General features: G+C 37.9%; 1 protein-coding gene across 2 annotated transcripts in view; it reads right to left on the reverse strand.

Moving 5' to 3' along the window:
- The window catches only part of FRK (fyn related Src family tyrosine kinase), a 49,617-nt gene extending 38,175 nt beyond the window's left edge, over positions 1-11,442 (reverse strand). Inside the window, exon 1 of one of the 2 annotated variants that reach the window (XM_058836625.1) lies at positions 10,535-11,439. In XM_058836625.1, coding sequence (XP_058692608.1) covers positions 10,535-10,965 — 431 coding nt within the window. In that variant the 5' untranslated portion in view covers positions 10,966-11,439. Of the gene's footprint in view, positions 1-10,534 lie in introns of both variants that reach the window. The other variant, XM_058836626.1, reaches the window with a different exon arrangement.
- Between the last annotated feature and the right edge of the window lie 2,607 nt (positions 11,443-14,049).

Genomic DNA, 14,049 nt, shown 5'->3' on the forward strand with positions numbered 1-14,049 from the left:
CATTAGTCTGAAAATCTGTGACACATTGTGTGTAAACCTTTCCCACAAGGACACAGTGGGCCATGACCATACTGTCACCTGACTGTGTCGTAAGGAATTACAAATAGTACTACATTAATTTTTCAGTAGTTGATTATGGCAGCTGACCGTGCTGCAAACATGGCAATTGATTTGCATGTCTACTGCAGGATGACAAACCATTGCACCTTTGGCTAGTCTTGCACTCAGTAATGACTGGAAGTGACTGTTTCTCCTCTAGGAATAGTATTACATGGAGAAGTGCATGAGCATGTAATTTAGCATAGCTCACCCAATACTGGGTTCACTGCACAAAAGGAACCAAATCAGAATCTGATAGGACTAATTTTTGGGAATATCCATAAATTCATCTCATTTTGTGAGTCCCTGCTTTGCTATTGTGTCATTAATTTTAACATTTATATTAATTCTCCACAATATTAGTCATCTTCATGCTGTATTATTTAATCTGCTCTGAAATTCCTCTATATGAGAAGACAAACAGTAGGTGAAAGTGATATCATATTGCTTTTTGTGATGTTTTAGTTAAACAAGTCCCATTTAAGAAATTAAAGTCAACTGTCAACATTTTTTCTCTGTTGTAATTTTGCACTGAATAAGGGCTCCATTGTATTCAGACCTTGTTCTGCTACATTGACTTGCATTTGGAGTCAGTGAAAGGTCTCACTGTCTTTAGCATCCATTGCTTTAGGATTTGGGGTGTGAAATACAGCCATATATTCACCTCCTTTAAAAACTCCCAAACTTAAAATACATTCTTGAGACCCTATTTCTGCTGCATAGAGTTTTTCAAATACCATTGCAAAATCTTTCATCAATGTCAGTAGTACCTGTATACGTTTGTACTTCTATACTGACATAATATACTGTAAAAGTAACAATAATTCTGATGTTCATGACCGAGGAATAAAGTAGAAATCTTGAGGTAGCCTCAATGTTAACACGGTACAGAGAACTCAGATAACATGAACTGACTTAACACCAGGGGAAACTCAACAAGAAAATTTTCAATCATACATTCACTTAACATCTTGAACTCCCAGGTTTACATCTTTATCAGCTGCATAATCTGAGTTTGCTTGTCATTTCCTGATAGCTCATCAGCTAGTGTGACTGAGTTTGTTTCTGGTTATTGTCTTTGTTAACACTAATTTGCCAGGTTTGGTGATGGTGTGTTTGTTTCCCTCCCTTTCCTTGCTGGCAAGGTCCTCAGATAATCCTGAAAAAGAAATATTCCCACACTCCACATACCCTTCTCTGTCAGTGCAACTGAGCAGCTCCTCCTCATCACCACCATTCCTCAGGTTTATCTGTGTGCTCTTGTGTATGGCTCCCTTCACTACACACCCTTAGAGGAGCAAAGACTCCTTCCATATTCCCTTACAGAGACTGCCACTTACTGAAAGGATTACTAATTTCAAAAGAAAAACTGGGGTGAGTTCTGAAGTCCATGGTACCTGTTCATTCCCATATATAAGTCTTGGATTTCTTTTTTTCTCTTCTTTTGCAGTGAGGTTTAAAAAGCTGTGCTGAATTTTTTTTTTATGCTAGAAATACAGGAAAAATTGTTAATTAAGTTAGAAATATATCTAATTTAGTGAGAGAAAGCTAAGGAAAGATTCTTACTGACATTACTGCAGATAAATTTAGAATATAAAGTATTATAGAGTACTCTGCACAGAGATAGTGGAATGCCAATTAATGCAATCCTTCATGGAGCTATAACTTACCACTTAAATCACTGCTTTGTTTTTACAGTTGTTATTGATTAAGATTAGTGTATCAGTATGGGGAAAAAAAAGTATGTATTTCTATGTGGTTTAATTGATAGAGAAAAGGAATACTTTTTTCATGATAAATATTTTGTTTGATCTTCTAAGATTCTAAAAGCTATTTCCAGATGATTTCTAGGCCTGTCTGGAAAACTGAAAACCACAAATATGTAAATTTTCTTTCTAATTTCTTATAACACTAATGGCTTTCTTTACACAAATATGAGTTGAAAACCTGAATGCCAACATTTAAGAAAATTCTGATGAAAGACAAAGTTCTTATGTTATGTGTATGAGATAAGTTTAATTTCTTATTTTTAAAGTTTTAACACAAAAACGGCCTTCAAATATATCCTACATAGTATTGTTTAAAAATAACTGAAAATTGACTTTTACACAGAGAAGTAAATATTTGTCCTTTTTTTAAAATATTATCCACTGAGTTATATTCTTTCTCTGCTTTGCATACCCTGATTACACAGCTTGAAAAAGAACAAAAGATTTTACTACAGAAAAGCATCTGAGTCTGATGAATCGTATTTTCTCTACCAGCCTCTTTTAAAATTAAAGTGCAGGTAAATTTTGTGTAATCTAAATTATGCCGCTGGAAGACTGCTCAGTATCAAAATCTTTGCAATGTCTGCTATAGCCTCATGTTGGCTTATTCTAAAGACATAATGTCTTTAGGATAATAACAGGACATATCCTGGGTTTAGCACTGCATCTTTGGTAGGGAGCAAAATTAATTTACGGATAAATCTGTAAGGGTAAAGTCATTGATGCCTGTAGCCTGGGTTGACTTAGAGGCATTAGTGTAGATAGGGCTGATAGGTGAGAACTGTAAAGGACCAGTCCCTGAATGTCACAGGGACTGTGCTGTACTACCATTTCCTTTTGTGCCTATTTATTTTCAGCATGCCTTTTTTTGTGTGTCACTCATGACTAAGCAATCAAGAATCCAGGAAAAAAATAAGCCAAACATTTGTTTAGAAATATAAAACTTTCTGCAGATATGAGAGGGTTTTTTGTGGGGTTGTTTCTTTGTCCTGATAGCTTGGTCTTTGCCCACCAACAGAAATGAGGAATTGTGCAGTGTCAACACCTATGGTTTTGCTAAGCAGACTTGACAATAGGTCCGTAATTAGACGTGGCAGTGATGTACCTTTGACTTTGCTTATACAACAGTTCCAGCCCGTGGTGAAGTACAAAGGTAAGAGACCAAAGAAAGTAGATGGGCTTGTGCACTTTTCACAAAACCCTTTCTGAAAGCAATGGGGCTAGAGGGAGCCATTGGTCTGACCTTGTAGGGTATCTCTTATGTTTTTATGTCTTAATCTCTTCAGTCCAGATAGAATCTTACACAAAGAAAGTCTTCTATAACCAACAGTGCTTTTCACATGTGACAAAATAATTCTTCACAGAGATAACTGACCTAGTTTATTTTAAAAGAACCCAGCTTTAGGACTTCTTAGCCTGGCTGAACTGTTGGTTACTATTTTTCAGTTTTAAACCTGCTCAGAGATCACTCAGCTCTGCACAGCTCTGTATTGTCCTGGGCAGAGAGTCATCAAAGACAACTATTGAGGAAACATTGTACAATACCTGGAGAATGTTTTTGCCAACAACATTATTCAAACACAACTAATCTATGGTAGCATGCACAATGCTTATTCCTACTGAGTTGGAAAAAACCCCACCAAACAGGACTATTGAGTTGTTATAACCCGGATGTGGCCATTTTTTTTTCTTTTTTTCTTTTTTTCTTTTTTTTCTTTTTTTTTTTTTTTTTTTTTTTTTTTAAAGGCACTGTAAGGGCCACCAAGCCTTAGGGAAAGCTAACTGGCTGTCTGCAGGATGTGTTTTAAGGACATTTTATTTGGTGTTGACAGGATTCATTGCCATATTCTTCATAATAGGGTAATGAAAACTAGTAGCTAACGATTATAATATATAATACTCACAATAATCTTGAATAAAGACAAGGTAGGATAAATTTTCCTAATTTCTCAGAATTTGAATAGACAAAGTCATGTATATGTAGAAAAACACATTGCCAGAAAATAGGTGACCTTAATTAGACAAGTTTTCATGAACTAGTCATCTACAATGCCATAATTCTTTCTACTTTCTGAGCAGAGACACATTTTCTGGACGTGGATATGCACATGGATGTATAAATAGTACTGCCATTTGTAAAAATTGGTCATTTTAAGTTTGGTAAACCATTTCCTTTTGTGTTCAGTATAGTCTTTGAATATTTAAGAAATAAGCAGAAACTAAGTCAAAGTTTGATATGTGCTTGAAGACAGCACTGGAATGCTTAACCATCATTAAAGAAATTAAACTATTAATTTAATTAGCTTTTTGGAGTATTCCATTGTTTCAATTCGAAAAAGGCACTCCCAAGTCAAAAAAAAATCAAAAACATGACCTAGCTTTGCAATACACATCTCATCTCACACGGTATTGCGTGTATTGCATGATCTTAAAAATAACAGTCTTATAAACTTTCTCTGTGTTGACTGTGTGTACGCATGTATGCACACATGGAAAAAACCCCATAGATAAAGTGTATCAATTGAAAGAAAAGATGGAATTTCACATACAGGCTTTTCATTGTTTTATACTAAATACATATTTTGGTGATAGAGACCTTTTCTACCAAAAGAGTATATAAGAATGACTTTTTTACTGGACAGGTTCCAAGTACATGCAACCTACTAGTACTTTGTGTAGTTATGTTAACGATGAACAATTTCTACACGTTCATTTCAGTACAAAGGTTAGTGGTGATTCTGGAGTTTGTACTGTGACAGAATAAGGAACTATGAGAGCAAGAGAGAGGGGGCACACAGAAACCACAGTGGATTACATTCAGTTTTCTGAGATATTCAGTAGAATCTAAGGTTTCACTTTTTAAAAAACCTCTAGACATTTTGACTGTAAATATCACTTTGAAAAATGACCCACATGAACCAGTGAAACCCCAAAAGCCTCACTTTGCAGGAAGTCTAAAACAAGTCAGCCCAATGAAAGCTTTATTGTTCACATATAGTAACTGAGATTCAGTAAATGTGTGAAATAGTTAAAGCTGAGTCAGGTAACAGAAGGTGAAGGAATTACAGAGATTGACAAAAATAACCTACAAGACACTTCTGCTTTCAGAAGGTTGTTTTAAAAGCTCACTGTGGAATTGACTGGTGAGGTTTCATTGATTAGGTCTGGGGCTCAGTTTCCACCAGCTGGGAAATACCTACATAAGATATAAGATAAGAAATATTTTTGAAACTGACAAAAGTTAAAAGTAATTGCTATGATCTTCTTTGACCTAATCTACTAGGAATTTGTACGGATTTGCTTCCCTTGGCACAGCAGTCCTGTGTCAATAATGCTGGCATGAACACATGGAATGAATGATGGCCAATGGCACCCTGGCCTGTATCAGCAACAGTGTGGCCAGCAGGACCAGGGCAGTGATTGTCCCTCTGTACTCAGCACTGGTAAGCCCTGTGTTCAGTTTTGGACTCTCTCAATTACAGGAAGGACACTGAGGTACTGAAGCACGTCCAGACAAGGGCAATGGAGCTGGGGAAGGGACTGGAGCACAAGAAGGAGGAGCAGCTGAGGGAGATGGGGTTGTTTAGTCTAGAGAAAAAAGGGCTCAGGGGTGATCTCATTAACTACCTGGAATTCACCTACTAGTAAATTACAACAGTTACCTACTCTAACTTCCTGGAAGGAGGTTGTTGTGAGATGGGGGTCAGTCTTTTCTAGATAACAAATGACAAGAAGAGAGGAAGAGTTGTTCCAAGGAAGGGGATTGGTTATTAAAAAACATTTCTTCATGAAAAGGATTGTCAAGCACTGGAACAAGCTTCCTGAGGAACTGGTGGAATCACCATGCCCAGATGTGTTCAAAAGGCATGTGGATGTGGCTCTTGGGGCCAGTGGTGAACACAGTGGTGCTTGATTAATGGTTGGACTCGATTATCTTAGAAGTCTTTTTCAACCTCAGTGAGTCTATGTTTTTAAGATTGTAAGTTTTCTTTCAATAATCATTCAACAGATCCATCAGGATGGCAGACAAGAGCCCCCTCCAAGTACACTCTGTCTTTCCTTTATCAAAACCAGAATTCGTGTCATTCCAGCAGTGAGGTGTTTTATTTCATTTTTGCTTCATTAAAATTAACTGTAGAGCTGGGCCGTATTTTCTGTCCAGAACAATTTGCACTATGTCATTTTCTTGTTTAGTTTAAACAACTGGCAGTAATAGAACCAGAGCAGGTGAATGTGTTACTATGGTTCCTGTTTGTAGTGCAGAATAACAGACATAGAAAACGAGCACAGAGACAGGAAGGTCACACTCTTTGCCAAGAAGATCTATCTTTTAATTCAGATTTTGGTATTTGTAAAGTTATTGTTTCTGATCATCCGTTGTTGGATGTGCAAATTAAATGTGATTCTCTATCCGATAACGTTTTTTGTTTTCCTTATTATAATTGTTATATGTCTAAACACAGAAAGAAGAGCATTCCAAATTCATGGGATGCAGCAGATACAACCTCATTCAAACTACCTTAGAAATGAAAAATCTGTCTGGCTCGTGGTTTTGACTGCTACCTGTGATGAAGAGAGAAGAAAAGCACCAAGTGCTCTTACAGCTGCTAATTTATCATTAGCATAGTTTGTGTCTGCATTTGGTCAGGTATTATTTAAAATAATGTTTTCAGGGCATCAGATTTATTTCCTCACGAAGAGAAAGTTCGCTATGTGACTATGCTTTGCCAAATTAATGCTTCCACTCCCCAACTCCCTTGTCCCACCTACCCCAGGTGAGGCCAGGAGAACACACCTGTCTCCAGAGACACTAAACACAATTCCTTTGATAGCTCTCCACCTGACAGGATGTTTTTGGTACAAGAAGTACTGCAGGTTCTATAAGAGCTCAGCAATGAGAAGATGCTTTGCTGGTAAATATAAAAATGGAGGGCCTTGTTTCCTCAGTCCAAAACAGACTTCATTGTAGCAGGTGTGCAGTTCTTGAATGCATTTCATCGTGTGCAGCATGTTTGGACTGAAATGTTGCAGCAGACAGAACTCAAGCCATGGATTTACCTTTTTTTTCCCCTATTCACACAGATTGTTACTAATTTCATCCAAGTCATTCACCTACGAAGAGATCACTAAAGCCAAAGGAAGGAAGCAACATGAGCTTTTTTTTCTTAACAAGAAATCATGCACAAATAAGAAGTGTTTGACTTTTGATATAATTTAGTTCTATTATATAATATAAATACACTAACAAAATATAATATATATAATGCCCCCTTCAATTGTAGCATACTTCTACCAATAACCTTTGGTCTGAGGAGAGCAACACAGTAAAGAAGTCTCATTCTTTCTCAGTTCTGATAGCCAAGGATACATGAAAATTGCCTTTGTTATGAATAGTGTTTATTTTTTTTGTTTTGCAAAACAAAAGATATTGCAAATCCTTTCTGCCCTTTTCCCCAGATATTGATCCACCTTATCAGCTCTACCTCAGTTGTGTCAGACAGAGACATCCAGGAAGAAAAACTGTTATCTAAAGAAGTTTCTCACTTTCCTTCTTGTTTTACTTCATTCTCTTTCTTACCAAGGAAAAGTAAAAAAAAGATGCTTTTCTCTCTGATAAAAATTCACAGACACCAGCAAGGAGAAAAACTGGTCTGCTGCAGCACTTGCTGAGAACAAGCAATGACCCAGCATTATTCTCTGCCAGAACTCACAACACAGATCCAGATGGACTATCTGATCTCTAACTGTCTCTATAATAAGGACCATGTCAACATGTTTATAAAGAGGGACGGATGTATTTGCTTGTTAATACTCTTGAAGGTCACAGGCAAAACTAAAATGTTAAGCAAAAGAAATTTGACTACACTGCAAACAGATCTCAAGCATCTATTGGCTAAACTTACAGAGTGGCCATGTCATCTCTCACTGTAGAACCTTTCATGCCCCTCTATTCCTTTGTTGCAGTGACTTTATGGAGTGGCCATGCATCCATGTGAATGCAGTTTTAAGAGTAGTTTCTACACAAACATGCTGAAATCAGCTGCTAAAGAATGTTATCAGTCTGGTTTTCTTCCCAAGCTCCCTAAGAATCACACCATGAATTAAGTATGTTTCTCAGAGCAGAATAGCCAGTGTTTCTTTGTCTAACAAGATGCAGATGCAATACAGAAATAAAATTCCTGTTGTCTCCGCAGATGTACAGAAGTTGGCTGGTGCTACAAAATGTATATTCTATTAAGTCAAAGACTATTGATCAACTGGCAAATATTGCAAGCATAAAAAACACACTGCAAACATATGGTAAATGTGTATTTTGGCCAGTGAACATGAAATTGTGAGTCTTCCACTCTTTGTCAGTTCTGCGCTGGGACCATAAAGGACTGCCATACAGGATGCAAGGATACATTAGAAACCTAGTGTATGTCCACAAATGTCTATATCATGGCCCTGAAAGGTTGGCCAACACCAAAGGGAGTTAAAACTCCAATTGGGAGATGAGAGAAGATAAACTTAAGCTGGGGTAGAGAGAGAGTGATCCAATCTTTAAATTTTAATTAAAGAGACACTAGAACAATCTTTTTTCTAATTGCAATCTTTACTTTAGGGAAAACAGGGTAGTTTCTTAAACCATGATTACTCTTGCTCTTATGGTTTCACTAGGATCACAGATGTGTAAACTACAGTGGATGGGTGACAGGGAATTCTTGGAGGAAATTGTAGCAAGGGATCTTCCAATTGGATACAAAGCAATAAAAATCCTCATTGTGAGGATGAACAGCTCGACTGAAAATGCCCAACAAAGCAAAGAGGTCTACCTTTATTTTGGCCATGTTTAAGTTGGGATGACTCTTCAAATAATTTTCCTGCAGAGGTCCATTCTAACCTTAATTAGTCTATTATTATATGTGTGTGAACTGACAGCAGTCAGGCTTGTATACATATGAAGATCACTAAACCCAAGTGACTTAGAAAGAAATCTGAGAAAAGACAACATGTTTAAGCCACATTAATCTTGTTGTGAAATAAAAAGCTCATTTTGGAGAAATTACTTCATCTGAGAGCTGGAAAAACTCTCCATTTTTTTCTCTCCAGTGTTCTAACAATCTATAGAGAAAAATGTTTTCTTGACTTAGTCTTTACTAAAAAGGGAGAAAAATACATAAAAAAGTAAAACACGATAAAATTGATTCAGTAACAAGTAAAAAACAGAGGTTATATTATTGTTATACAATAATACACTTTGGCAAACTTAACTTTGTATTTGAAACTCTAGATATAGAAAGATAAGGACATTAGGAGCTGAGAGATATAACTGAGAAAAATTACTTTCAAAGTATTAACAGCATGAAGAAATCTGGTGGCTTCTAAGAAAACTAACTCTTGAAAGAGAACAAAGGCCAAGCTGAGCTAAATTAGAGTCTAGTAATTCAGAAAATGCCTTCCTGCAGATTAATTTCTCCAGCTGGAAGAATGTTTTTGAAGATGATCATAAAAATGTTGTCTGCCTGAATATAGAAATAGAAACAGCTGGTCAAATTCTGGAAATTAAGGTCTTCAGGTTAGTGATTAATCTTACAGTTGCCCTAAAATGCCTCTAGTAAAAATCCTACAGCTGTTAAAAGACTGGTATAATCATATCTGAGTCAATTTTCCTAGCCTGTGGCAGTACAGTGGGCAGCTCAGGTCGAAGATGATGTTTCAGGTCCAAATAAGATGTAACTGAAAGGCTGCATCACCATCCCTCCTAAAGTCAACATTCATTCTGAGACTAATAATGAATGTCGCTTATGGAACAGTGAAAATTTTCGTCAAAACATACCTCTGGAACTGCAGTCAGACCTGTTTCAGCAAACTTTGCCTCTGACTTCAACACACAGAAGTAACAGTGCAGCCCAGGCTGATTCAGACCTTACTCATCATCACTAGGGAGACAAGTAACTGATTCTGTGTGATTCCTGATCTATTTCAGAATATATAATAAGATCTGGCATGTTTTGAAGGGGCAGAAGATGGGATGGATGATTAAACTGTTTTTGAAAGTTTAACAACTTCATCTGTACTCTGTTGTTATATGCACTTTTGCCCTTTGCAGTAATTGCTGCAGTTAATTCTGTCCTGAGAGCAGAGATTTGCCTCCAGAGACGAAGAAGTCTAGAAGAAACCATTAGAAACTTACCTGTTAGGGACTCACCCATCATTTAGAAGATAAAAAGGTGTGAAGGTAGCTTGCTTTGACTGATTAACTGGTAACTTTGAAGCTGGTTAAGCTGAATACTATTCAGGGCAGGGCCATATATTTCTACCCTCTGGGTATCATCTGATACACATTACTCTTATACAAATAAAAATAATGAACCATCACAGCAGTAACCAGCTTGATGATCCCAGATGATTTTTAAACTACTGATTAGTGTATATCACAGAAGGAAATTATTTAAAACAAAATAAAACCCCTCCACACTCTGTCTTTGGTACTTCATTTTCCTGTCACCATGGTGTCTTTTCCTTGCAGATGCCAACTAGTGCTACCACCTCTAGTACCACTGGAGGTTGAGTGTGGCAGGGTACTACCCAGCAAGAGAAAAGGCCATGACCTCCTGTCTCAAGCCCATTTAACATAACAGAAAAGAGTCTCATTTCACATAACATTCACATGGGTTACTCACGGCTCAGCTTCAATGCTCTGGTCAGCAGCTATGTAGTTGGCAGGGATGTAGCCCGTGAGCTTGCGGCCAGGACAGACTGACCCCTCTGGCAGGAGGAGCTTGGCATACCACCATCCCTCATGGGATGCATTCAGCACTTCCAGCTTATCCCCAGCTCGGAAGCTCAAGTCATCCTCAGTGCGAGCGTCGTAGTCGAACAGTGCCACAAAGTTGCAGATGTTTGCTAGATCCTGGCCAGGTAATGGAGGTAAAGGTTTCTCTTTTATCTTACTCTCTAAGTCCTTCTGTCCTGCTTGGACGTCAGGTTTTACCACAGCAAGGTTGGTGAAGATCTGGCCTCCTTTGTCTTCCTGCTCACAGTTTGTCCCAAAGAATAAGCAGGGAAGGTAAGGCTCCAAACAGGGACAGTGTTTCTGGCAGAAGTTTCCCATCCTGATTCTTTGTTGCTTCCTCTGCTTCTGCTTTTCTTCTTTTCCTGGTTGCAAGACTCTTAGACCAAGTTTTGCACCATCCACATCTTAGCTTTTTGTGGACTTCTTCTCCCCCTTCTCCTCTGGCACAAGATGAAACAGCTCTTGGCACAGCTGGAAGCTCCTCTCTGAGTCCCGGGGAGAGCTCATTACAGACGGCTCCCAATTAGGGAGTGAAACCTAGCATTCAAGTGCCAGCGCACGTGTGGAGGGAATTTTTTACTTCCTCTTCAGAACAGGAAAGCAACACAACAGCTGTGCTGGGCTGAGCTCTGAGAGCAACAGCAAAGTGAGCAGCCTCTTCTGTTACAGAAAAACAATGAAGCAAGAACATGTAAATAAGGGAGGTTTTTCAATTCCTTCTGCTCAGGATGGATGTTTTCTTATCTCAGATGTGGTCTGGTCATACGATCAGTGGTGAATGTCTGTCTTGGCAATGATTAACCAAACTGACCTGCCTGCTTCCTCAGCAGTCTGACGTGGACAGGTTGAATTTTTGTTTCCTGGTTTGTACTGGTTTCGTTTCACAGTGGGAAGCCTTTGCTCGCCTGAGACTGGCAGACGCCCTCACCGGGAGGAGTGCACCTGTGGCTCCTGCCCTCACTCACACCTGGGCGCATTCCCTGCCAAGTACCGCCCCTCAAACCAACCCTCTGGCTTTTTTTTATTTTTATTTTTTTTATTCTGCTTGGATGGGTACTTTTTACAGAGAAAACCAAATATGTATGGTTTACAGTAATAAAGCAGCATATTTTAAGTCATTCCTTATTCTGCATTTTAAGGAAACCAAGGCACTAGCCAAAAATGTTTTCTCTAAGTGGCTGGCTAATTTAATCAACCCTATATAAAAATAATGGTTTTCCAGTCACCCTGTAAACAGTTACAATGCATTGACCAGTATATTCCCATTTCTAAAGCATCTCTAACCCAGCATACAGACCAAACATGGGCATCTGGATACTGCTGTGGCAAAGCAGGCTGAAGGGCTGGCTGCCGTATCACAGCAGTGCAACCCAAACGTGTAACTCCTGGAAATCACCACAGACTGGGGGACACAGAACGGTTGGAGCAGGAGCAGGGAGCACAGAAGATACAGAGATAGCCTGTCTGCACACAGTGGTGGCATTTCAGTAAGAGACAAACTCTTACAGATCAGAGTCTATTTATTGAGATCAATCAAAATTCAGACATGGACCTATCATTTCCTCGAGATCAAAAAACTCAGGTCCTTTTTTTTTTTTAACAGGAATTTGGTGCTGTTTTCCCAAACCAATTACACGTCTCTCAGTTCCATTTAGAGTTCCTGACTTCTGTAGTTTTACTTTACTAGAAAGAAAACCACTAAATAACAGAAACTAAAGTCACTTGCTTTCATCATGTCTCTCATTCATTTGAATGAGATCAGTGGCAGAGGCAGAAGGCTACTGATGAACTAGGGACTGTGGGATGACTAAAAGATATCTCCAGTGATAATGTTAATATCAGGTGCATCTCAACTGAAGAGGAATGGGACCTGCTTACACAGACTTCTGCAATGCTGCAAAAGAAATCAAATAAAGGAGGAAGTACCATACACATCAAGTCGTCACTAAATCTCATCATCTTTAGGGTCTGGTAAAAAAGGTATGCTGATTTTGCAGATTATGACAATCTTATTTAGTTTCTGAAGCACCACTGGAGATGATTTTTTGCCAGTAATTATTAACCACATAGTAGTAAGAACACAGATATCCAAGAGATATTTACTTTTCCTCAGTGTGAGTAACAATTTACAAAGGAAAGAAAAGCCTATATTGATAAAGAAACTATGTTCATTAGTCCTGTTTAAAGAATTGCCTACATTTACCGAAAGCAGAGAATATTAGAAACTACTACTAAGAAATCTGGCAATTTTCAGTTTGCATATTTGATTGACTTTTCCTTTAATTATTTTTGGTTCTGGCAGCTTGGGCATTAATTTGGCAAAGCTTTGAAAACTCCTTTACTGCCCAGAATAGTTACAAATTGACAACAAAGCCATTTGCATCATGCAGAATCAAGCTGTACAATGCACAACCATTTCAGGATCAAGTCCCACCTTTACACTCAGGAACCAATATACAAACACATTAGAAATCATACTGCATTCACTGAAACCACTCAGATAAGTATTTATAACTGTAACTACAACAGGGCTTAAGCCTACAAATAGTTGTGTATACGACTACCTTATCTCAAAGAGCACCAGGCATTAAATTCATCTTCGCCCTCAATTTGTGTCTCTGCTTGTCTTTAGAAAAACAGAAAGACTTTTTCTGGAAGTGATCAATAACTATAAATCAGATTCTTTTCATCCTGATCTTCAGGACTAGTTCTATGTATTAACCAAGTAGACTTTAACAAATAGCCATTAAATTCATTAATCAGATTTAAAAGGCTTCTCAAAAAGAGAGAAGACTGGAGATGCTGAGAACCACTGAGCAGATTTCCTAACCCATGTGGGACAGGACAAGTGAGCTGTGGTGGTCACGCTGCAGCACTTCTGCAAGGGTCTTTGTTCCCATCCTGGTGACTTTATTGAGGATTCACTGCATTTCTAAAAATAAAGAAGTACTCTTAATCATTTAGACACTATATAATTTTATCACAGGCAAGAAAAGAAAATTAGCATGTAATAAAATTGTTCTTGCTGGTTTTACAGAAAAAAATAAAATCTGATAAATCTCATAATCCCGATCTTCATATTCACAGTTTGGAACAAATGAGGGTACTCATGTATATTCAGGGGCTTTTCAATATAAACTTCTGTTCAAGTCATCTGGATTCGTATTACATATCATTTAATAAAATAATCTTTGCATTACTTATTCTTTGGCTTAAGTTATTTCTTTTGTCTTGCATCCCACTATATTTTCCTTTTTTTGGAAAAGGAGACCAAACAATTCTGCATTGCTCTTTGGCCTTCTGTATCTTTATTTAATTTGTTTTGGAGTCTGAATATCAGAGCAGAAAAAATAAGCTACTAGTGGTAAAGTGACTATAAAAGACTTAATCAGAGATATTGAT

The sequence above is a fragment of the Poecile atricapillus genome, chromosome 3, assembly GCF_030490865.1.
Source record: "Poecile atricapillus isolate bPoeAtr1 chromosome 3, bPoeAtr1.hap1, whole genome shotgun sequence".
In the NCBI taxonomy this organism is placed as follows: domain Eukaryota; kingdom Metazoa; phylum Chordata; class Aves; order Passeriformes; family Paridae; genus Poecile; species Poecile atricapillus.